The sequence below is a fragment of the Mus caroli genome, unplaced genomic scaffold (assembly GCF_978045245.1).
Source record: "Mus caroli unplaced genomic scaffold, Mus_caroli_1 scaffold_1, whole genome shotgun sequence".
In the NCBI taxonomy this organism is placed as follows: Eukaryota; Metazoa; Chordata; class Mammalia; order Rodentia; family Muridae; genus Mus; species Mus caroli.
Genome location: NW_028227256.1, coordinates 148,885,307 through 148,909,373, shown reverse-complemented (window position 1 = coordinate 148,909,373; position 24,067 = coordinate 148,885,307). Strand labels below are relative to the sequence as shown.

Genomic DNA, 24,067 nt, shown 5'->3' with positions numbered 1-24,067 from the left:
GTGGTGAGACACCCCCTCCTACACACTTACACACACACACACAAAGATTAAAACGTCTTTTCTAGTAGCATAAAATTCTGTAGAGAATTTCAACATCTCTGACATCCCAGGGGAACAGAAAGACCCTCCTGACTTTCAGTTAGAAGCCATCATTTCATTCAGACTATTTGACGGTGAAATGATCTTTCAAACAGCTTGTAAACTAAAAAGAATTTTTGTTTCTCCTTTTCATGTTGCTACCTTGCCTACTCTTATAATTACTGAATTAAGACAGGTCTAAAATTAATTTCCCCTTTTATTGTTTCTTTTTTATGTTTCAGATATAAAGTTCTGACAAAACACAGAGTGGTAGGCCATCACGATAGCCCACGATGGCTCAGTGGGAAAAGGTGGCTGCTGCCACGCCTGATGGCTAAGTGTGATCTGCAGCGCACACCTGATGGAAGGAGAGAACCAACTGCTTCAAGTTATCTTCTGACTGCCACACATGCACCTATATGAATGCACACAAAGTAAATGAATATATGCTTTAAAAAAAAACCCATAAAATTAAAACAGTAAGTCAAATTAAAACTATATGTAAGGGATATAGAATTAAAAACTTCATGTGTATTTTGAAAAATAAGCACTCATTCGCCATATTATCTCTTCAAAATCACGAGTCGCACTAAAACATAGTAGGTGCACCATTGGCAGTTTGGTACCTTGCCACTGCAGCTACGACAATTCTGGCTGCCAGCTCCTTGTAATACTCTGTTCGGACAATGTTACATCCGTAGTGACGCCGGGCAACATGCTGTGCCTTGGCATACAAGGAGCTGATGTCTGTAGAAGTCACTGACACTATGCCAAGGTTCCTGACATTTCTGAACGCAGAGTCGAGGTAGTTCACTGACGTTCCAAAGGGATCCAGATGTCTAAAACCAGAAAGAAACACACACATCTAAGACCACATCAGTGATCCAATTATAACAATATTACTTCTAATGATAAAATTTTATGGATTCAGTGGGCGTGGTGGTTCATGCCTTTAATCCCAGCACTCGGGAGGCAGAGGCAGGTGGATTTCTGAGTTCGAGGCCAGCCTGGTCTACAAAGTGAGATCCAGGATAGCCAAGGCTACACAGAGAAACCCTGTCTCGAAAAAAAAAAAAAAAAAAAAATCACGGATTCAACGTTTGCAAGGCAGGTAGGATGGCAACACACTTGTAATTCCAGCACTCAAGAAGAGGAGGCAGGAGAATTTCCAGTTGGAGGCCAGCCTGGGCTAATAGGAACTGACTGTCTTAGAAAACAGAGAAAAAAATTTACTTTGCAAATCTATTTAAATACTTAATTAGGATTTAAAAGCAAGTAATAAGGGCTGGAGAGATGGCTTGTGGTTAAGAGCACTGACTGCTCTTCCAGAGATCCTGAGTTCAATTCCTAGCAACCACATGGTGGCTCACAACCATCTGTAATAGATCTGATGCCCCCTTCTGGCATGTAGGCATATATGCAGATAGAGCACTCATGTATAAAATAAAAATAAAATCTTAAAAAAAAAAGGTAACTAGTTGTACTGGCTGGTTTTGTGTCAACTTGACACAGCTGGAGGTATCACAGAGAAAGGAGCTTCAGTTGGGGAAATGCCTCCATGAGATCCAGCTGTAAATTAGTGATCAAGGGGGAAAGGCCCCTTGTGGGTGGGATTGTCTCTGGGCTGGTAGTCTTGGGTTCTATAAGAGAGCAGGCTGAGCAAGCCAGGGAAGCAAGCCAGTAAAGAACATCCCTCCATGGCCTCTGCGTCAGCTCCTGCTTCCTGACCTGCTTGAGTTCCAGTCCTGACATCCTTTGGTGATGAACAGCAATGTGGAAGTGTAAGCTGAATAAACCCTTCTTGGTCATGATGTTTGTGCAGGAATAGAAACCCTGACTAAGACACTAGTAAAACAGTCTATGACATGTCAAACACATAGAAATAATTTAGCCTAAGAGGAAACGTTCATTCCCAGAAAGTCTGAAATTTTTCTTACTGGATATCTCAGGGCAAGGCCGAACTCTGCATTAAACTACCAAAATTTTCTTCTTCTTTTTAAAAAATATTTATTTATTTATTATTTGTAAGTGCACTGTAGCTGTCTTCAGACACTCCAGAAGAGAGCACCAGATTTTGTTACGGATGGTTGTGAGCCACCATGTGGTTGTTGGGATTTGAACTCAGGACCTATGGAAGAGTAGTAGGCGCTCTTAACTGCTGAGCCATCTCACCAGCCCCCAAAAATTTCTTTAATTTTAAAGCATCCACCCCCGGCAGATCTGTTTCGTGGGTATCTGACCAATGTTCTTCACTTACATAAAATCAAAAGATCTCAGGTGCATCAGAACATTGGCGTCCATCCTGGTCACCTGGATATCCCCCAGAGTGCCGTCGTCTTCGAGGGCATCACCCTCTTCCTTTTCCTCGCTGTCCACCACCACTTTTAACTTGTTTAAATGGCAGTTTTTCTGAATCAAAGTCACAGAGTTTTCATTCAAGTCATTAATTGTAACTTTGACTGCATTTCCAAGGTGCTTTGCCCACTGTAATCCCATTATTCCTTGGGAGAAACAGGGAAGAAGATGAATCTTTAAATTAAAGAAATTTAAGTTATAATTAATCACTGAAAAGGCAAGTGTCTTATAAGCAACACACACACACACACCCTCCCTCCCTCTTTCTCTCTCTCTCACACACACACTCTCTCTCTCTCTCTCACACACACACACACCCTCTCTCTCACACACACTCTCTCTCACACACACACACCCTCCCTCCCTCCCTCTCTCTCTCTCACACACACACACCCTCCCTCCCTCCCTCCCTCTCTCTCTCTCTCACACACACACACACTCACACACTCTCACACACACACACACACACACTCACGCCCCTCCACCTCACAGTGTACTTCTCTGTACAGTATGCTAAGAGTGCACTACTCTGCAGGAAAGGAAAAGGTCAAGTTGAAAGTCTTACTGCTCAAGTTTACCCTCAAATACCAGAGAAAAACAAAGACGGTATATTCTGAACAAGGATCTTGTTTGGTAGCCCAGGCTGGCCTTTTTCTCTTTTCTTTTCTTTTTTCTTTTCTCTTTTTCTTTCCTTTCCTTTCTCTTTTCTTTTCCTTTCCCTTCCCTCACCCCCACTCTGCCCCCTCTTTCTTGGAAGATCATAGTCCTGGCTCTCCTAGAACTCCTGGCTTTGAACTCACAGAGATCCACCTGCCTCTGCCTCTCAAGAGTTGGGATCAAAGGCATTTGCCACCACTCACAGTTGGCCATGAAATCTTAATTCTCTTGTTTCTGTCTCCTGTGTGCAGGGACTATAGGCATGCACGAATATGCTTAGCTCCCATAAATATGGAAAAGAACTTTCAGGCTAATGAGATTGCTCAGAAGGCAAAAGTGTGCCTTGAGCAGCTGGAAAATCTGGTTTTGAGCCAGAACACATTGTGGAAGGAGAGAACAAACTCCCGAATTTCTGTGCCCCCTCCCACACCTGCCTGCATTCTCACACATGCACAGGAATAAAACAAAGTAAAGAAGAAATAACCTTTCCAGACTAAAATTTTCAAGTAGTGCACATAAGCACCCTGGGAAGTAAAAGGGACGACTCTGTATATGCAGCAAGAATTCAGGAAGCTCCTTTTCCCGGGCTTTAGTAGCTACTTGGAAGGTCATCAGAACTTACCCCACTGCCTGGGGTTTCTAGACACCATCAGAAATACTGATATGCTCCATGCAGGAACCTCACGACTGAAACTAAAATCCTAGCTACTGTGTGATGAACTTGATGTGATTCTTTTCACTCACAATAAACCTGAGGGACAAGTACTAAGACGGTCATGTTAGGGGAACAACCGTACAGAGGGACTGTGCTCTGTGGAGTTGCTTTTAATGATGCTGGTCCAAGATGTCTGATTTCCAGATGATAGCTGAAAAGCCAAAAAAGAAATGCTGCCAGATACAGCAGCTTATAAAAATGTTTAATATTTCTCTTGCAGAACCAACTTTAATTGCATATTTTAAAAGATAAAAAGAATGTATACATAAAACATGGCAGTAAGTTTGGGAAACGGGTCATATTATGAAGGTGACACTAAACTGGTAGAGCACCCTGGACTTTAGGCAGCCAAGATGCATACTATTGACTGAGAAGTAACATCGCCATAAATAACTCAGACAAAGGCTGTTTGGCCACGGTAAGTATAACGCAGTGAATAATGACTGGAAGCGCAGAGACTATTGCAATGATTTGCCATCAAGTGGGTAGATGTGGAATGGGAAAGGGGTGAGTTATATCACAAAGGAAGTCAGCTGGGCACGCTGGCATATGCCTTTAATCCTAGCACGTGGGATGCAGGTATCTGTGAGTTCAAGACTAGCCTGGTGTACACAGAGTTCCAGGTCAGCCAGAGAAATATAGTGACACACAGTTCCCAAACAAAACAAAACAATACATGCACGCATGCATGCACGCGCACACACACATTAGAATAAAGCTATTTTGATATGGAATTAGTGGTGGAAAAAATGAATAAAAAGCAGAGTTGGGGAGACAGCTCAGCCAGTAAAATGCTTGTGTACAAACATTAGGATGTGAGTTTTGATCTTTACTATCCATGTTTAAAGCCAAGTGTAGTGGGTATGTCTCTATAATCCAAACTCTCTCAAGGTGGAGACAGGATTCCAGGGGCTTGCTGGCGAGCCAGTCGAATCAAATCACTGAGCTCCATCCAAGTTCAGTGAGAGACCCAGACTGAAAAATACGGTAGAGAGCAATGGAGAAGCACTTCCAGTATTGACGTCTGGGCTCCATAAACAATGTACACATGCACACATTACCACATATGCACACAAAAAAGAATTCAAAGTTCACATTTAAATGCCTCAGCTCAGAAAGATGACCTCATTACTGCTACCATTGTAAATGGATATATTACTAAACATGATAACTACAGTTACATTAGTAATGGTGCAATGAAGATGAAACCTAACACTTCCATAGCATTGCCTGCGTAATAAGTACCGCTCTGTGTGAGAAGTGCCGCTCTGTGTGAGAAGTGCCGCTCTGTGTAATAAGTACTGATCTGTGTAATAAGTACTGCTCTGTGTGAGAAGTGCTGCTCTGTGTGAGAAGTGCTGCTCTGTGTAATAAGTACTGCTCTGTGTAATAAGTACTGCTCTGTGTGAGAAGTGCTGCTCTGTGTGAGAAGTGCTGCTCTGTGTGAGAAGTGCTGCTCTGTGTGAGAAGTGCTGCTCTGTGTGAGAAGTACTGCTCTGTGTGAGAAGTGCTGCTCTGTGTAATAAGTACTGCTCTGTGAGAGAAGTACCGCTCTGTGTGAGAAGTGCTGCTCTGTGTGAGAAGTGCTGCTCTGTGTAATAAGTACTGCTCTGTGTGAGAAGTACTGCTCTGTGTGAGAAGTACTGCTCTGTGTGAGAAGTGCTGCTCTGTGTGAGAAGTGCTGCTCTGTGTGAGAAGTACTGCTCTGTGTGAGAAGTGCTGCTCTGTGTGAGAAGTGCTGCTCTGTGTGAGAAGTGCTGCTCTGTGTAATAAGTACTGCTCTGTGTGAGAAGTACTGCTCTGTGTGAGAAGTGCTGCTCTGTGTGAGAAGTGCTGCTCTGTGTGAGAAGTACTGCTCTGTGTGAGAAGTGCTGCTCTGTGTGAGAAGTGCTGCTCTGTGTGAGAAGTGCTGCTCTGTGTGAGAAGTGCTGCTCTGTGTAATAAGTACTGCTCTGTGTGAGAAGTACTGCTCTGTGTGAGAAGTGCTGCTCTGTGTGAGAAGTGCTGCTCTGTGTGAGAAGTACTGCTCTGTGTGAGAAGTGCTGCTCTGTGTGAGAAGTACTGCTCTGTGTGAGAAGTGCTGCTCTGTGTGAGAAGTGCTGCTCTGTGTGAGAAGTACTGCTCTGTGTGAGAAGTGCTGCTCTGTGTGAGAAGTGCTGCTCTGTGTGAGAAGTGCTGCTCTGTGTAATAAGTACTGCTCTGTGTGAGAAGTACTGCTCTGTGTGAGAAGTGCTGCTCTGTGTGAGAAGTGCTGCTCTGTGTGAGAAGTGCTGCTCTGTGTGAGAAGTGCTGCTCTGTGTGAGAAGTTCTGCTCTGTGTGAGAAGTGCTGCTCTGTGTGAGAAGTACTGCTCTGTGTGAGAAGTGCTGCTCTGTGTAATAAGTACTGCTCTGTGTGAGAAGTGCTGCTCTGTGTGAGAAGTGCTGCTCTGTGTGAGAAGTACTGCTCTGTGTAAGAAGTACTGCTCTGTGTGAGAAGTGCTGCTCTGTGTGAGAAGTGCTGCTCTGTGTAATAAGTACTGCTCTGTGTGAGAAGTACTGCTCTGTGTAATAAGTACTGCTCTGTGTGAGAAGTGCTGCTCTGTGTGAGAAGTGCTGCTCTGTGTAAGAAGTGCTGCTCTGTGTGAGAAGTGCTGCTCTGTGTGAGAAGTGCTGCTCTGTGTGAGAAGTGCTGATCTGTGTGAGAAGTGCTGCTCTGTGTAAGAAGTACTGCTCTGTGTAAGAAGTGCTGCTCTGTGTGAGAAGTGCTGCTCTGTGTGAGAAGCGCTGCTCTGTGTAATAAGCACTGCTCTGTGTGAGAAGTGCTGCTCTGTGTGAGAAGTGCTGCTCTGTGTGAGAAGTGCTGCTCTGTGTGAGAAGTGCTGCTCTGTGTGAGAAGTACTGCTCTGTGTAAGAAGTGCTGCTCTGTGTGAGAAGTGCTGCTCTGTGTGAGAAGTGCTGCTCTGCGTAATAAGTACTGCTCTGTGTGAGAAGTGCTGTGTAAGAAGTACTGCTCTGATGACGTTTATCCGTACCGAGGGTTACAAAGTCAATACTGTACAGATACTATTCTCTGCACCCTTACTTTTATACATGAAAAAGTCAAACACAATTTCCTGGGGCTATACGCTAGCATGTGATGAAGCCAGGACTTGAACTCAGGGACTCTAGCCCAGAATCCCATGCTTTTAACTACACCAGCAGCTTTCACTCTCAGTGTACACTTCCAATTGGCTAGTCTTTATGAGGGCATGGATGAGCACATATGCCTTTCAGAAATTGCTGTTTCTATTTTCTGTTCTCTATTGTTAAAAGTCTTTTGAGAAAAAAGTTTTTAATTTCAATGAAGACTAGCACTGGGCAGGATGGCACCCGTGAGACAGTAGCCAGAGGAGCGGGAGCTCAAGGCCAGCTTGGGCTACATAGGCAATTCTAGGCTAGCCCAAGATTCAGAGGGAGACTGAGTCCTAGAGCGCCAAAAACAAAATAAACCGCTAAAGGCGAGGCAATGATATCTAAACACACAGAGGCTGGGGAGCTGGTCCAGCAGGGACAAGCACTGGCCTTGAAAGCCACCCTACCTGAGTGCGGATCCCGAAACTGGTGGAATGAGGGAACCGACTCTTGCTAGTTGTCGTCTGACTCCCCTCCCCCATACACACACACTCTGCCTCATAATGGTCAGAAATAATAATCAGAAATACAAAACACAGTTATCAGTTATTACCTGATTACAGTGAACAAACAATCTTCAGGAAAAATGTTCTGGCTAGGTGTGATGGCGCAAACCTTTAATCCTAGTTCTTGAGGGGCAGAGGCAGGCAGATCTCTGAGAGTTCAAGGCTAGTTTGGGCTTTCACCCTGTTTAAAAACAAACAAACATATAAACAAACAAAAAAACAGAAAAAAATTTTTTTTTGTCCTTCCCAGCAGACATGGTAAGCGTTTGCCGGTAACCCCAGTACTTGGGAGGTGGAGGCGGAAGACTCATGAGTTCAAAGTCATACTAGGTCATAGAGTCAGTTCAAGGCCAGCCTGAACCACATGAGAAGCAGAGTCAGCTGGACAAATACAGGCTTAGGAGTAAGTTATAGACGCCACGGTGAGACAATTCATAAAAATCCAGATGGCCAGAAACTACATGTCAGGAAACCAATTATGTCAATAAATAATTGTCATGTATATGCGTGAGCACGTACACACATACACACACTCACTCACCCTTATTCATTTATACACTCAAAGTGACAGGAGACCATATTAAGAAGAGACTTAGCTGGGCATGGTGGTACATGCCTTTAATTTCCAGCAGAGGCAGGTGGAATTCAGAATCTCTGTGAGTTCGAGACCAGCCTTGGGTATATAGTGAGTTCCAGGTCAGCCAAGTCTACACAGTAAGACTCTGTCTCAAAAGAACACAACAACAAAAAGAAGAAACTTAGATTCGAAACAATGGAAATGCATACGCTTTGGATTGTGATTTGAACTGTTAAAAATGTTTAAATATCTAAATAATTGTTGATATCAATAAATTAGTCTTTACTTTCTAGGTATAATAATGTTACTATAGCTTTACTTAAAAAAAAATTCCTTGTATCTGAGTATGGAGGAAGAGCTGTAATCTCAGTGTGTGTGTGTGTGTGTGTGTGTGTGTGTATGTGTGTGTGTGTGTGTGTGTGTGGAGGGGGGGGACAGGAGTTCAAGGAGTCGAAAGCCAAGCACACATTGATACTTTGCCTCAGGGGGGAAAAGCCTTATTTTTTAAGTAATCCAATTATTATTTACATAAAATAGTATGTCCAGGGTTTTTTCTAAATTAATGGGACTAACGAGACTAAAAATATGATTTTTTTTTTTTTTTTTTTTTGGTTTTTCGAGACAGGGTTTCTCTGTATAGCTCTGGCTGTCCTGGAGCTCACTCTGTAGACCAGGCTGGCCTCGAACTCAGAAATCCACCTGCCTCTGCCTCCCGAGTGCTGGGATTAAAGGCATGCACCACCACCGCCTGGCTAAAATATGAATTTTTAACGAGACTGAAATCTGAACTGTGGAAATACTGAAAAACAAGATTGAATATGAGTGAATTATTTCTGAAGTGACACACAGGAAGGAATACATTCACTATACTCTTTACTTTTGTATAGACTCTTTTTGCAAATTCTCACAAAAAATTGGAAAATTTTACCTTAAACCTTATTTATTTATTTTTTAGATATGAAACCCTTTTTTCTTTTTTTGGATTTTTTTTTTTTTTTTTTTTTTTTTTGAGTCAGGGACTCACTTGGTAGCTCTGGCCATCCTGGAACTTACTATGTAGGCCAGGCTAGCCTTGGACTCACAGAGATCTGCCAGCTTCTGCCTCCTGAGTACTAGAATTAAAGTACCCACCACATATGGCTCACGATAATATTTTACTAGACATGACATCCTTATAAATTTTCTAAGAAAAGATATTATTTAGGGACTGGAAGGATGGCTTCTAAGCTAAGAGGACTTGGGCTAAGTTCCCAGCACCCCGCACTGTGCCTCACAGCCATCTCTAACTCCAATTACAGGGGACCTGATGCCCTCTTCTGGCCTCTGATGGTAGTGCAGTCAAAATACACAAAAATAAATTTGAAAACTACAAACTAATTTTTTTTACTTACCAGTGGCTCCAAAGGCATCTAAACACTCCAAAGGTTTTCGTTCCTTAGCCAAAGCAGCCAGTGTACAGAATATTATCTGACTAGAAAGAAGGGAGAATCTGGAGTCACTTGCTATCTTTGCAGAATTCTGAACATAATTATCTACTTAATATACATTCCCAAATTACTAGTTTAAGACCTGTAAGTTTTGTTAAGTTAAACTATGAATCTAACTGCATTCTAGTTAACAAAAATCCACTTATTTAGTAAAATGTAACCACCAATCTGTCCAGGTTTAATTACATAAAGTTGGGCCTATTTTAGTCTCTGACTGAAAAACTGAGTTGGTAGAAAAAAAAAAGAGATTCTGAGAAAATGTTAAAATAGATTTCTTTTTTTTTTTTTTTCCGAGACAGGGTTTCTCTGTATAGCCCTGGCTGTCCTGGAACTCACTTTGTAGGCCAGGCTGGCCTGGAACTCAGAAATCTGCCTGCCTCTGCATCCCGAGTGCTGGGATTTAAAGGCATCCGCCACCACTGCCCAGCTTAAAATAGGTTATTTTAATATTAATACATGTGAACACAGAAGTTACAAGAGGTACATCTGAAAATTGAGTAACTATTTTCAATCTATCTTACCGATTTAGCTTCATTTTGGGATTAAAATAAGAATCTGTTTTCTGAGGTATAGAGTAGTTAGGAAAAACTTGTATATCTGTGTCTGTCTCCTTCAAAATTTCATTAGATGACTTGGCAGTAGAAGCTAAAATGGAAGAAAATGAAGATTATTACAAGGTAATTGAAAATAATGCTAAATACTCAACACAACACATTTAAAAAGAAACCTTATATTATTTTGTGATAAGGCAAATAGTTTCATAGCTATACCAAACCCAACCAAACCCAACCCAACCCAACCCACAGGACAAATCCACTCACTTTCTGTGGAAAGAGTCGTGCCTAGGTAGGCATTTGGTGAGTGCAAGGAAGTTTATTCACTGAAAATTCTGACCGTATTATATCACTGTATCAGTATTATAAGACCCAATACCATCAGACAGCACTAGATCCTAAAAGTATTTTTATGATTAAGTACGACATTATGCTACCACAGGGTGGCTGACCCAGTCCGCAGGTCATTCAACAGGGTTTGCAAGAGAGAGGGGGGGGGGGGATTGAGAGGCAAGAAACTCGAAGAATGAAGACAGTCTGTCTGCTCAAGGATCAAGTTCCAAGTTTCATTTATTGAAAGGCAACATGGGTATATATGCACTCGCTGGGGAGTGCAGCTGGAGACACTTAACCACAGGTCCAGGATGGACAGGAGAAAAACAAGATGTTATCAGTGTGTTCAGCTGTGGTGGGCTTCTCAGAAAAACATCATGCTAGGAAGACAAGGCTCTCATTAGGGTGGAAAAGACCACCTGTAAGTAAATAGCCCAAGATGGCTGCAGAGATGATGGACGCTTTCTGCTAGGAGTCAGCTCCCAACAGTTGGCCACAGAGTATCTTGTAATATTATAGAAACTGAGTATTTATATGCTTGCTTTCTATTAGTTGACTGAATAATAATATCATATTCTGAACATACAATTTCCACCTGCCACCTGTGGATCTAGGAAACTTGGCTCACAGGCATGCACAGAAGGACTTCTACCCATTAAGCTACCCTGAAGACCCCACTTCCCCATGACGATGATTTTAAAGTAAGCATTGCATTCAAATGGCTAGTAAGAACTGACAAGCCGGGCATGGTGGCACACGCCTTTAATCCCAGCACTCAGGAGGCAGAGGCGGGTGGATTTATGAGTTGAGGCCAGCCTGGTCTACAGAGTGAGTTCTAGGACAGCCAGGGCTACACAGAGAAACCCTGTTTCGAAAAACCAAAAAAAAAAAAAAAAAAAAGAACTGACAAGAACACTTTGTATTTAGTATACATTATAATCTTTTAGCTACAAATGCAAATGAATACTGATGTGAAAACATGCACACATACTGCCTTAAATACTTAGGGAATAAGACATGTAATCTGGAAAAATAATTACACTCTTTATTTATTTATTTTGGTTTTTCAAGACAGGGTTTCTCTGTATAGCTTTGGCTGTCCTGGAACTCACTCTTTAGACCAGGCTGGCCTCGAACTCAGAAATCTACCTGCCTCAGGCTGGAGAGATGGCTCAGTGGTTAAGAGCACTGACTGTTCTGCCAAAGGTCCTGAGTTCACATCCCAGCAACCACATGATGGCTTACAACCATCTGTAATGGGATCTGATGCCCTCTTCTGGTGTGTCTGATACATAAAATAAATACATATTAAAAAAAAAAAATCTGCCTGCCTCTGCCTCCCAAGTGCTGGGATTAAAGGCGTGTGCCACCACTTACAGCATTTATTTGTTATCTGTCTTGTTTAAGGACCTAATTATGAGTATGCTAATGAGATCACGTAACTTACCAGCAATGTACCTGGATTTAGTTTCCCCTTTGTTGACATGGCGCTTAACATGCCCTAGCATGTCAGTCCTCCTGGTGATTGTTGCTGAACAAATGATGCAGTGATAATGGGCGCCCAGTTTACTGGACATCTATCAAACAGAGCATTTGATTGAACGGGTTACTACGGCAACAAAGTGCAAGTTTGCAAGCTGTACTATGTCACTGAACTGGATTTAACAGTGTAAACGGTGATGCCAATTTCCTGATGCACCTTTGAAAGAATCATTTCACTGGTGATGCTTATATATGCTTCGTTCCAGCAGGCCACTTTCTGTTCAGTAAACCACTGCACTGTTATTTTATAAAGCCGCACTTATAGATGGGATGATGTTAACAGTCCTGCTACTGCTAAGTTTAGTTGTCTTTTTAGAAACTGTTTTGTAAGATGTATTCACTGTTGGTCAAACTGATCTTAATAATAAACACATGCACTTTATTTATGCCTATGAAGTCAGTGCTGCATATTGAGATGCCGCCTCCAAAACCAAGAGTCAAAGCAAAAACCACCTCAGGCTCTTGATTGGTTAAAGTTAAATTTAAAAGGAAGAATGGAGGAAAAGAGAATATGAAATTGAAAAATGCTCACTTTGAGCATAATAATAATTTGTGTAACTGAAATAAAGAACTATAAAATGAGGGCTGGAGAGGTGGCTTAGCAGGTAAAAGCTGTGGTACAGCACCCAGGTTTGGTTCCTGTCACCTACATGGTAGCCTACAGCCATCTGTTACTCCAGTTCCAGGGCATCTGATTCCCTCTTCAGACCTCAGTGGGCACTGGGCATGGAAGTAGTACACAGACATGCAGCAAGCAAAACAGCAACTCAAATAAAATAGAGTGGAAAAAAAAAAGGAGAAGATCAACGGTATTTTTTTCCATGCATTTTGCATTATTCCCTCATAATCATTGGAAAGCACTGAGATAAGTATTTTAAACGAAACTGGGGGCTACAGGTCTAACCCAGCTGATAGAGGACTTGATGAACACGCACAAAGCCCTGGGTTCATTCCCAATACTGTATAAAAGGAATTTATAACAGACATCTGTTACACATGCCCATCATTGCAGCACTCGGGAAGTAAGGGCAGGAGGGTCAGGAGTTCAACGTCACCCTCAGCTACACAGTGAATCTGAGGTTCTGGGTGAGCTACAGAGAGAGTAGAAACTATACTGATAAACATGTACATTCTAATTTTAAATTAAGAATAGATTCCTGGCCTTTGGCAAAGCATAGTTGTAAAATAAATAAAAGTTGTGCTCTCTTTAAAGTCACTAAGTTTGAAAATAAGGATCTACCATCTGGTTACCTGTTCTCCAACGATGGTTGGCTTCACCGGGCGGCAGGCTAAGTGACAGATGCACATCCTGTAGCCTGGAATGGAAAGGGCCAGCTGGTTACTATCACTCATTACATAGCCCACTGGCACCGAAAGCTGCAAGGATACTTGGAATTTTCTAAGAATAATTAGGGTCACCGGGTGTGCTGGCACATGCCTTTAATGCCAGCGTTCAGGAAGCAGAGGCAGGTAGGTGCACTTCTGTGAGTTCGAGGCCAGCTTGATCTACATAGTAAGTTCCAGGTCAGCCAGGGCTATATAATGAAAGCCTGTCTCAAAAAGAAAAAAAGAATAATTAGGATTATTGTTCTATTTATAATATTATAATTACTTGAAGACCATTTGTTTTATAAATGAGGCAGATATATCGATATCAACAAATAGGAGACCTGTGTTCAAATTGTAACCTTGTTGAGATGGCTTGTTCTTTAAGTCTAAATAGCTTCTTGAACCTCATTTCCTTTACTTCATGCTTTTTCACTAACCGTACCAGATAATCTTGCTTTTCCTCCCACCTTTAAAATTTGCTTATTTTTGAATTTACTGTTCTTAGTTTTGGGTGTTGATTTTTCCCCCCATACCTTAAAATATAGACATTTATTTGAATTGGATGGTGGCTATGTCCTTTTTATCTCTGGTAACTTTAATTTTTTTTATGTTTCAAGGATCTCTTATGGGAAGGAATCTCAAATTACAGTGTTAGTTACTAACTTATTCTTGATACCAAGACCCCTAATTCTAAATGTTTGTTAAGGAATTTTAATTGATAACCATCTCAAAATTCATTTCTCAAAATCCTGGGTACTGTGTAGCATGCCTGCAAAGCCAGCACTTGGGAGGTAGCGGCAGCGGCAGGAGAACGATGTCATGTTTAGCCATGGAGCTCGTTAAGGTCAGACTATGCTACGTTAGTCTTTTTCTTCAGTTCTCTTGCCTCCCCTTCTTTCTTTCTGTTTTTGGGTAATTCTAAGGGATAAATTCTAGAGTTGTCTAGATGTTAAGGAATTGCTCTACCACTGAGCTATATCACACTCGCTATACATTTTCTTAAGCCAAATCTCCTTAGTTTTATTATGCTTACAAAATGACTTCTAGTCTCCGCAGCCCAGAAGTCTGCTCCTTACCCACCCCCCTCCTAGTGCTTACGTCATGTCTCCCGCTGTGCACTGTTGAAGTACCCAAGGTCTCAGCTCCAGATGGCTTTTTTCTACTGAGACACATACCCAAGGTTATCTCGTCAAATCTCCTGGCTTTAAACACCACATTCTAACATCTCCAACGTCTATCTCTAGCCCCAACTACTCCTTAAGTCTCACATTCATATAGCTTACAGGACGTTGGATGTCTTCCCCAAAGTGCATCTCAGCTTACGCCTAGAGCTGGTCCTGGCCTACGTCCCATATGTTTTGACTGCAGCTGCCATTGGTTCAATCAGGGGCTACTCCATTTTCTTAGTTACTCAAGTCCCAAACCCAAGAATTTGTGGCTTGTCTCACATTCCTCACTCCTTGTGCATTATCTCCCTTTAAAGTATTGCCTGTTACTTTAGTACCTGTTAACTATGACAAAAACTATCCTACCTTGTCCCCACCTCACTCCTGCAGATCCCCCAGCCTTCCCCCCGCCCCCCTTCCTAATTTCAAGTCTTCTTGCCAGAAGAATCTCGATCCTGAGTTTCATTGCTACTTATAGGACTGCAGGTGAGGGTTTGCTTCCAGAAGCACAGGCGCCTCCCTAGTGGTTAACCGAGTAAAGACAATGTCTCTTCCTCCCAGGCAATCATGAACTCAGTGAGAGGAGGCTGGCTGGTCTACACAGTCAACAATCTCTGTATCACATAACTATATACCAGTGTGTATGGATACACGTGTTTAAGAAAGTGTGTGTGTGTGTTTGTGTGTGTATTTCCATACACATTTAGGTATTAGATTGGTATTCTGAGGTTTTTCTTGAGGGGATGATTTCCAGTTTAATTTAAAAAAAAAAAAAAAAAACCCTGCCCCATAGATTGCTATTTTATTAGTAGTTGTACTGGCTAGTTTATGTCAACTTAGAGCCATTTTGGAAGCAGGAACCACAAGTGAGAAAATGCACTAGATTAGACTGGCCTATGGACTAGCCTATGAGGCATTTTCTTGATTGATTGACGTGGCTGATTGTGGGCAGTGCCTGGTGCCATAAGAAAGCAGGCTGAGCAAGCTATGAGGAGCAAGCCAGTAAGCAGCACTCCTCCATGTCCTCTGCTTCAGTTCAGCTCTTGCCTCTCTGTTACTTTCTTGAGTTTCTGCCCTGACTTCCCTGGATAATGGACTACAAGCTGTAATATGAAAAAACCTCTTTCCTCTCCAAGTTGCTTTTGGTCACAATCACAGTAATAATATCTTAACTAAGACTGTAGTTTACTATGTAGATAAAAACTTTGATGTTTGGTACAATATATAAAATGTATTCTTTTCAGTGGCCACATAGGATACACCTACACACACGTACCACAATGTAGTCAATATTGCTTTTAATTCTGAGTTTTTGTCACAAAGAACGTGGTGCAATGAATATCTTCACACATCTCTCTATCACTGTTTCTAACTCTTGTCTATTGGTTATTTTATTGGTAAGACACTTATATGAGGAATTAATGTATGTATTTTAAAAAGTAAAAGATGTCATAACTTTTCCTGAAGAAACTATGACACTTTGCTGCCTCGGAATCTGGTCTCTCAGTCTGATGGGGCTTTTGTCTTTCTTTTTTTTTTTTTTTCTTTTTCTTATGATCCTACTTGTTAAAAATTTATTTCCTGGGATGGAGAAATGGCTAAGCGGTTAAGAGCACTGAGTGCTCTTCCGAAGGTGCTGAGTTCAATTCCCAGCATGGTGGCTCACAACCATCTGTAAAGAGATCTAACACCTTCTTTTGGTGTATATGAAGACATCTACAGTGTACTTAGATATAATAATAAATAAATCTTTGGGCCAGAGCTAGCGGGGCAGAGTGAGTATTGGTCCTGAATTCAAATTCCCAGCAACCACATGATGGCTCACAACCATCAGTACAGCTACAGTGTACTCATATACATAAAATAAATAAATACATAAATAAATCTTTAAAAAATTGATTCCTTTAAATTACATCATTTTTGTCATTATAACAGTATATTTTTAATAATTTCTACTTATCTATTATAAAGGCTGTAATTTCTAAGTATTTGTCCTATATTCTTTCAACATACTAAAATTTGCAACTATTGACTTTTTTCTAATATTAATACCAATTTTTAAATTTTCTTGCTTTTCTGCAATTACTTTGTCTTTAAAATTATAGGTGAAACAGTAGCTGTTCTACAAGAGGAGAAGAAACTTACTAAAACATTGTTAAATAAGCAAAAGGAACTCCCATGTCAGAGATACCCAATATATCACAGCCATAGATGGCTAATACATGTCACTGAACTAACTGCCGTGTGTTTATTGCCTATATAACTGTATGCTGTCTTTTATCAAATACATTGAGTGGGGACATTAAATCATCATAATATAAAGTGAAAATACTTGCCTATGTTTACAATAAAATTCCAAAGCTGGCACAAATGTTCAATTTCACATACATTACTCTTAGGTAAGCAGAAAAATACTAACCTTCAAATTCAACTGAGATTTTCCAGTGTAAATTCTGAAGGTGTCGACGAAGCTTGTGACTACTATAAGCTCTGAACTTTTCCTTAGGACACAGAGGGCAAGTTTGACTGTTTTCTTAAAAAGGAGAAAAAGCACAGACAATCAGCTGTTAATGCCTGGGTCAGCTACACAGTAACAAGGAGCCTCCCCGTGCACTCACGGTCCCTCCCTTAGATAAAGAGGAAAAGGTTTGTTTCTGACCCTGGATGTCCTTCATAAGAACTGTAGCATTTCAACAATGACTATCTTTAGCTCTGAAACTCTGCTATCTGTGGCTCCTGATGATGGCTGTTGCCAGCAGGAGCAGAGAAGTTCGAAAAGCGAAATTCCCTCCAGCTAAACTCTTGCCAAGAGACCACCACTCAGCAATTTAGAATGGGAAACCAGCAATATGGCATTTCTAGAAGGGCTGGGCCTCAGGAGAGATGCCTGAGCATCTGCTATGGTATTTCTCTACTACTCTAGCAGTGGCAACAACAGCCAAAGACAGGGTAAGAAAAACAGAAGACAAAATACAATGCATTGCTATTCTGAGAGCAGGGACCTGGTAAAACCATCACACCTGAATCTCACTGTATTACTACATTTACATCTTCCCTTATTTATGAAGTATTCCTGAAAAGACAATATGGATCATCAAAACAGAGCATTAACTTAGCAATACAGTAACTCTAATAAAGTGTTCAAGAGTTAAAAATCTCAGGCTAGCAAGACGGCTCAGTAGTAAAGTCGGCAGTGAAGTCTGATAGCCTGTGCTCCATGCCCAGGGCCCACACACTGCTTGCTGCCCTGCCCCCACCAATAAGCAGGCAGACAAGCAAGAGCTCAAGCCTCAAACTTAAGCTCAAAGCAATAAAATACACAGAAATAACAAATCAATAATGATATTTTAATTCAACAGATAAATATCTTTCACAAAGAGAATAATGCAAGACTAAGTATAATTAATTTTTGTATAGAGTGCCAATCTTGGATAAACATGAACACTAAGCACTAGAATAGTAGCATGGGGCAGGAGATGGCTTGGTGGGCAAGGTACCCACTAAGTAAAGCCTCAGTCTGAAACTCACACGGAGGGAGGAGCTGACCTTGACATGCATGGCATGCTCTTCTCACCAAATAAGTAAAATATTAAAGAGGGAAAAGAGCAGACAGAAGGAGAGGGAGATGGAAAGAGGGAGGAGAAGGCAGGAGAGGGAGGGAGAGGGAAGAAGAGGGAGAAAATAAGGCCAGAGGTAGGACAGTGGAGCACTGATGATGTCATTTAGAACTTTTGTACCAACTATGCTGCCTCCCTTTTATACCAGGGAATTTCAACTGCTATGTCACTTATTTTTATTTGAAGTGTACATGTTTTGCCTGCATGGGTGTCTGTGCACCATGGCCATGCCTGGGGCCTAGAGGAGGGTGTTAGATCACCTGAACTAGAGTTATAGATGGCACCCACCATGTGGGTGCTGGGACTTGAACCTAAGTCCTCTGAAAGAGCAGCCAGTGCTCGGAACCACTGAGCCACCTCTCCAGTCCCAGCTATGATACTTAAAATACTATTTCAGGATGTCCAAAACTTGTTGTTAATTCAATTACCACCTTATAGAAACACAGTCCTTAACCGTGAAATTATCTCCTCAAGGAGTTTATTTTACTACTGTTCTACTTCAATGGGAATAAATTTATTCTTAAAAAACTGCTTTCATGAGTTGAAAAATGATGACCCGTTACAAGTTAAATGAATGTCTCAAAATAAAAATTAAAAACTGAACAATGACAACAAAAAGAATGACACCTTGTCTAAAGAAATCAAAAAGGACAAAATAGATATTCAGTGTGTATGTGAGTATATCTATGTGCAAGCATGTGTGCATGTCTGCCTGTGCCTGGGTGTGTCTGAATGTATATGTGTGTGTGTGTGTGTGTGTGTGTGTGTGTGTGTAGCCCCAAACATGGAAATACCTGTACCTGGATTATCTGAGTTCAGTGAACTGGCAGAGTCAACATGTCCTTCAGTCCCAAAAGCTAACTCCTCCAGGTCAGCAAGCCGCCTTTGAATTGAGATGTGTCTCTCTGAAAAGAAACAAATTTTAAGAGTCAGAAAACTGTTTTAACAATTTTCCCTATTCCATTTTCAGTTGCTCACACCATGTTGACATTTATGCTTTTGTTTCCTATAGAGCCTGCTACCTCATGGGGACTGCTACAGTTCAGTTTAGAAAATGGCAAATGTATTTCAGAATGCAAAAAGTTACAGAGAAAAAGTCTACTGTGTACCTTTCAGCTTTCAAATTGTATTGAGTCAAAGTAATTGCATGGAGAATGTTTCTTGCCTGGGAGCTGGAGGTGGAGTTCAGTGGGTAGACTGCCTTTCCAGCATCCAGGAAGCTGAGTGTGATCCTTAGGACCACATAAACGGGGCACGGTGGTGCACACCTGGGAGCTTATCACACAGATATAGAGGTTGGAGGGCAGGGTGTTCAGAGCCCTCAACCACAGAATGAATTCAAAGCCAGCCTGGGACAAATGAGACAATGTCAGAAAGACAAAAAACAAAAAAAATTTCTGTCCTGTACAAAATAGTTTGAGAGCTATAATGCATGTTTTGTGTCTTCAAAGAACTTTTATTCCATTCTAATAACATTCTAATTTTTAACTATAACAGTAGGTAAAATGAAAGGAGTATCAGACATAAGGTAGCATGAAAGCAAGGGAGGGCCAGTTAATTGTAACAAGTGGCTGAGATCGTTACTTGCTAAGAGTTATTCCATCAAGAACACAATCTCATGACTTAGGTTATGAACAGAAATTCAATTAAGTAGACTTGGTGACCAGTCTTATAAATCCGAAAGTGACTTCAGGAACAAGAAGTTTGTGGTATAAAACTCCCAGCTTCCACAGCCCTTGTCTATAAAGTAATACATTTGGGGGTGGGTAGGCCGGGTGGAAAACACACAGGTAAAGTGGGGCGTAAGTCAAAGTAGTAAAGAATTCTGTTAGCTCAAACTTTATTTTTTGGGGAATGGTACATGATTTGCATGTGAGTGCTTGGGGGAAGCATCTGGGAGCTGTAGCAGCAATTGGGATGGTGAGAAAATGGTCTCAGAAAGGTATGGGAGGAGAGAAAGTGAGGGGAAAAAAAAGGAAGAGGATTTGGGCTATGAGAGGTATAGGTAGGAGGCAAAGTAAAGGTGGTCTCTGAGTTTTTGTGGCTGTGGGTAACAGTGCCATCAGCCAAAGGAGGAAAGGGACTTTTCTGGTAGGAAGATAGAGGACAAGAAAAACGGAAATTTCAACAGGGCGTGTTTTCTGTATTCCTTAAAGCAATGGTGTCTAATAGGCAGCTGAAGTTTTGTGTCCGGAGCTCAGGAATGAATGAATGAATGAATGAATGGGTAGAAGAACCGAGGAGATGGAGAAGCTAAAGGAGAATAATAGGTAAAAGAAATACACAAAACTAAGCATTACAGCTGGAAAGATTAAGACTGCTGTATGTGGTAGATAGTCTCCTGTTATCTTTTGTTTGTTTGTTTTGTTTTGTTTTGTTTTGTTTTAAAGAGAGTTTCTCTGTGTAGCCCTGGATGTCTTGGAACTTGGTTCTGTAGACCAAGCTGGTCTAGAAATCTGAGAAATCTATATATGCCTCCTGGGATCAAAGGTGTGTGCCACCACTGCCCAGGTGATCTTTAAAAACTGCAGAGAATAGATGACCAAATAGAAAGGAAACACAGAAAACCAGTGTGTGCAGTGCAGAAAAGGAGACAGATGGACTTGCAATTTGTTTCTTCTAAGGATGTTCTGAAGGTACGCGCATGCCACAGGAAAGGAACATTTACAAAGTGGGAATCAGAATGCATAAGACCAGCTGATACCAATGCACAAGCAAGCTCCAAAGAGAAAGGTAACAGACTGAATCTCAGGCTGCAGTCAGTGTGCTCAGTAATTTAAAACCTTAAGAATTCAAATTCAATTTTTGATGCTGCCATCTCTCCTCCCTCTCATTCTCAGTCCCCTCATTCACTCATGCATAAAATCTTTCCTTTTTTGCCTTTCTTTTCTTTTTTTTTTCCGAGACAGGGTTTCTCTGTGTAGCCCTGGCTGTCCTGGAACTCAGAAATCCGCCTGCCTCTGCCTCCCAAGTGCTGGGATTAAAGGCGTGTGCCACCACGCCCGGCTCTTTTTTGCCTTTCTTACAGTAACAATAAAAGGGCAGCAGTTGTACTTGATTCATCTTTCTGGTGACTAACGGTCAAGTTCAGGAACGCAGCAGACACTGAGGATAGTTAAATAGTTTTTAAAAACCATTAGCTGCTTTGAATGTAGTAGCACATTTTTATCACTGATTCTGGGATCTAACACCATCGGACATTTCTGCTCAAATGACAGTTTTCTAAGCCAAAGCAAGGAGTGACAAACATCATTGTATTACTGTCTTTATACTTTTCTTTCTTGAGACAGGAGCTCACTATATAGCTACGACTCTTCTGGAACTATGTAGCCTATGCTGGCTTCAAATTCATTATCCTCCTACTTCAGTTTCTCCAATTCGGGAATTACAGATATGAGCTTGATAAACTTCATATACTAGGCTTTGTTCAAAAACTTAGAATAAAATACAGGCCCAAAAAAAGTAACTTAGTTTTTAGTTCGGATAGTGATGGTCCAAAAAGAATTCATTTATACAAACTAAACTACCACATTTGAAATTGAGAAAGGTTCTGTTTCATAGTTTAGACATGTATGTGCAACAGGATATATAATGCTGCATAAAGATATGCCTCCTGGATTATTCTGTTAGGCAGTACAATATAAGAGGATCCTAATAAGTTAGAAAAAGAAAACTGAAAATTATCTAGTCCACTATTGAAGGAAAATTTCAAAGCCTATCTGAAAATTCTTTTTATATCTTTCTAATCCTTTCTGGTTCAACATGGTAATATCATTCTGTATTTAAACACTTTTTTTTAAATAGCATACTCATGATCAAGAAAGTAACCCTGTTTAATCAGACAAACCCAATATACTAGAAGGTCCTTTCACAATTTCTTCTGTTACTTTTTCCTCAATTTTCAACTCTAGTTCAGAATCACCATTTTCATCTTGCCTAGCTGCTACTGCCTTCAAAGGACTAACTAGATCTGAAAATACATTTTCAAAGGATTAGTGCCTGTTTAAAGGTTTCAACAGCACAAATTCTTCACAGTAGAAATTTGTAAGTTGTAGCACATATAATCAAATGTTTCCAACCCTCTCCCCCTAAGACAGACTTTTGGGACAATGTCTCCCTAGGTAGCTCAGGTTGATCTGTAAGTTACCAGTCCTGCCCGAATCTCTGGAGTGTTAGGGATTATAGGCATACATACCATGAGGAGTCACTATGCCCCATGAGGCATTTTAAGGCATTAAAATGGTGAAGAAGTAAAGAAGCATTCCCCAAACAGTTGAACTATGTCCGATTTAAACACGATCAGGTGGGTGGTAGCTATTCCCTGAACAGTGTAAAAGTCCCTATCCATCAGGTTGTGTGTAAAGGGAGAAAAGGCCTTGTTTTGCACTAAAAGCTGTGACCCCAAATGATGAGTCTACTGGATGATTTTTGTCCCTCCTGGGATCAATTCTGCTGCTCTTAAATGTGGTTGTAGAACTGCAAAACAATTCTCTTAGATTATGACTGTTTTATGTACATCTAACCCCCAACTGGCCTAGAAGTATGAATTAATTTCTCACGTGATAATTCAGAAGTAGTATAAAGATCCATTTATGGACCACAGATTTGTTGAAAAAAAAAAAAAAAAGAAAACTCGTTGAATTTTTTTTAGGCCGGCTGTGCAAAATGTTAAGAAGATCCTTAAAGTGCTAATAATTATCAGTCTTATGTTTCTTATATGAACCGATAAATCACCACTCGGAACATGTATAAACACATTCAGAAAATAAAAATATGAGCTATAAGTTTTCACGATCGTCGTCCTTTGGAATGAAGTACAAAGCTCAATTGGTATTTGGCAGATACAAGACACGGAGTTTCTATTCTCGGGAGCAAAGTATACAATGAGATAAATCCATCAGTGTGCATAAGTCCTGACTGAAAAATGCTTTCAGTTTCTCAATCTTGATCTACTACTACCTTAGTACCTCCATTACTGTAACACAGTGGAAAGTTTTAAAACTATTGTAGACTGGGTTGAGATAGAAACTACCAAAGACACTAACGGACACAGCCACTAATTTCATTGTTTATTTTTCTCTGCCTCACGCCTGGCCTTCACATATCCTTCAGGATGATATCCTCGAGGTTTATGGAAGAAGTATCCCGTTCCATGCTGTATTCCTTTTACTCTTACCTGCCGCTCTGGTTCCTCCTCCTCCTCCCATTTTTCTAAATTTGCCTTTCCGCATTAAAAAACCACCCTGGAGAAGGGCCTCCCCTATTCCCCAGCGAGGCATGGTTTCTCGCTTCTCTGCGGCAGAGAGATCAGGCCGTCTGCACTTACTGCTTTCAGCCTCCTCGGGGACAGAGGCTAGGGACGGGGACAGGGCCGGAGCCGGGGCCGGGGCAAGGGCTGGGGCTGGATCCGAGTCCGGCGTCGGAGCCGAGTCCAGAGCCGTATCTGCGGCCGGAGCTGGGACCGGAGCCGAATCCGGGGCCGGGGTCGGGTCCCTGACCTGGGCCTCCTCCTTCTCCTGGGGTAGCAGCTCCTCCTCCGCCATATTCTCCATAGTTACGGCCTCCGTGCCAGGGGACGCGGAGAGGACTCGCGGCGGAGTGGGTTAATAGACGTTAATGCACACAGGGCTGGATCCAAGGGCGGGGAAGCAATTGGGAAGGCTGTACGCGTGCCACAGGCAAACGGTGGAGCTCCAGTGACCCAACCCTGTCAGCAGAAAAACTGAAAGCCAGAGGCAGCGGTTCGACTCTTCGCCGGCTTCCCCTTCCCCGAGGCGTTACGACGGCACCACAGACTGCGCAGAAGCGTGTCGCGGACAATGTCCAATGAGGAAAAAGAGTTCCGTTTCCTCGGTACGTCCTCTGCATCACTGGCCGCCACCGAACCGAAATAAGACTACAACACCCAGGAGGCATCGCGCCTCATGGGCGGTGCTCAGTTCCGGTCCTTGGAGGAAACACACACAGAGCGCCGAGAACTCTAGATTGCCTGGAGCGTTC

The 24,067-nt window shown here is 41.7% G+C and overlaps 1 protein-coding gene across 4 annotated transcripts in view; it reads right to left on the bottom strand.

Moving 5' to 3' along the window:
* Nucleotides 1-23,925, bottom strand: part of Trmt1l (tRNA methyltransferase 1L) — a 30,631-nt gene extending 6,706 nt beyond the window's left edge. For 2 of the 4 annotated variants that reach the window (XM_021161924.3, XM_029478141.2), the window contains exons 1-9: nt 23,394-23,925; nt 18,868-18,972; nt 16,870-16,983; nt 13,207-13,271; nt 11,861-11,990; nt 10,048-10,171; nt 9,431-9,510; nt 2,336-2,579; nt 705-917 (exon numbers count right to left, since the gene is read on the bottom strand). In XM_021161924.3, the coding sequence (XP_021017583.1) occupies nt 705-917; nt 2,336-2,579; nt 9,431-9,510; nt 10,048-10,171; nt 11,861-11,990; nt 13,207-13,271; nt 16,870-16,983; nt 18,868-18,972; nt 23,394-23,619 (1,301 nt within the window). In that variant the 5' untranslated portion in view covers nt 23,620-23,925. Of the gene's footprint in view, nt 1-704; nt 918-2,335; nt 2,608-9,430; nt 9,511-10,047; nt 10,172-11,860; nt 11,991-13,206; nt 13,272-16,869; nt 16,984-18,867; nt 18,973-23,393 lie in introns of those variants that run through there. The other 2 variants (XM_021161933.3, XM_029478143.2) reach the window with 2 other exon arrangements.
* Between the last annotated feature and the right edge of the window lie 142 nt (nt 23,926-24,067).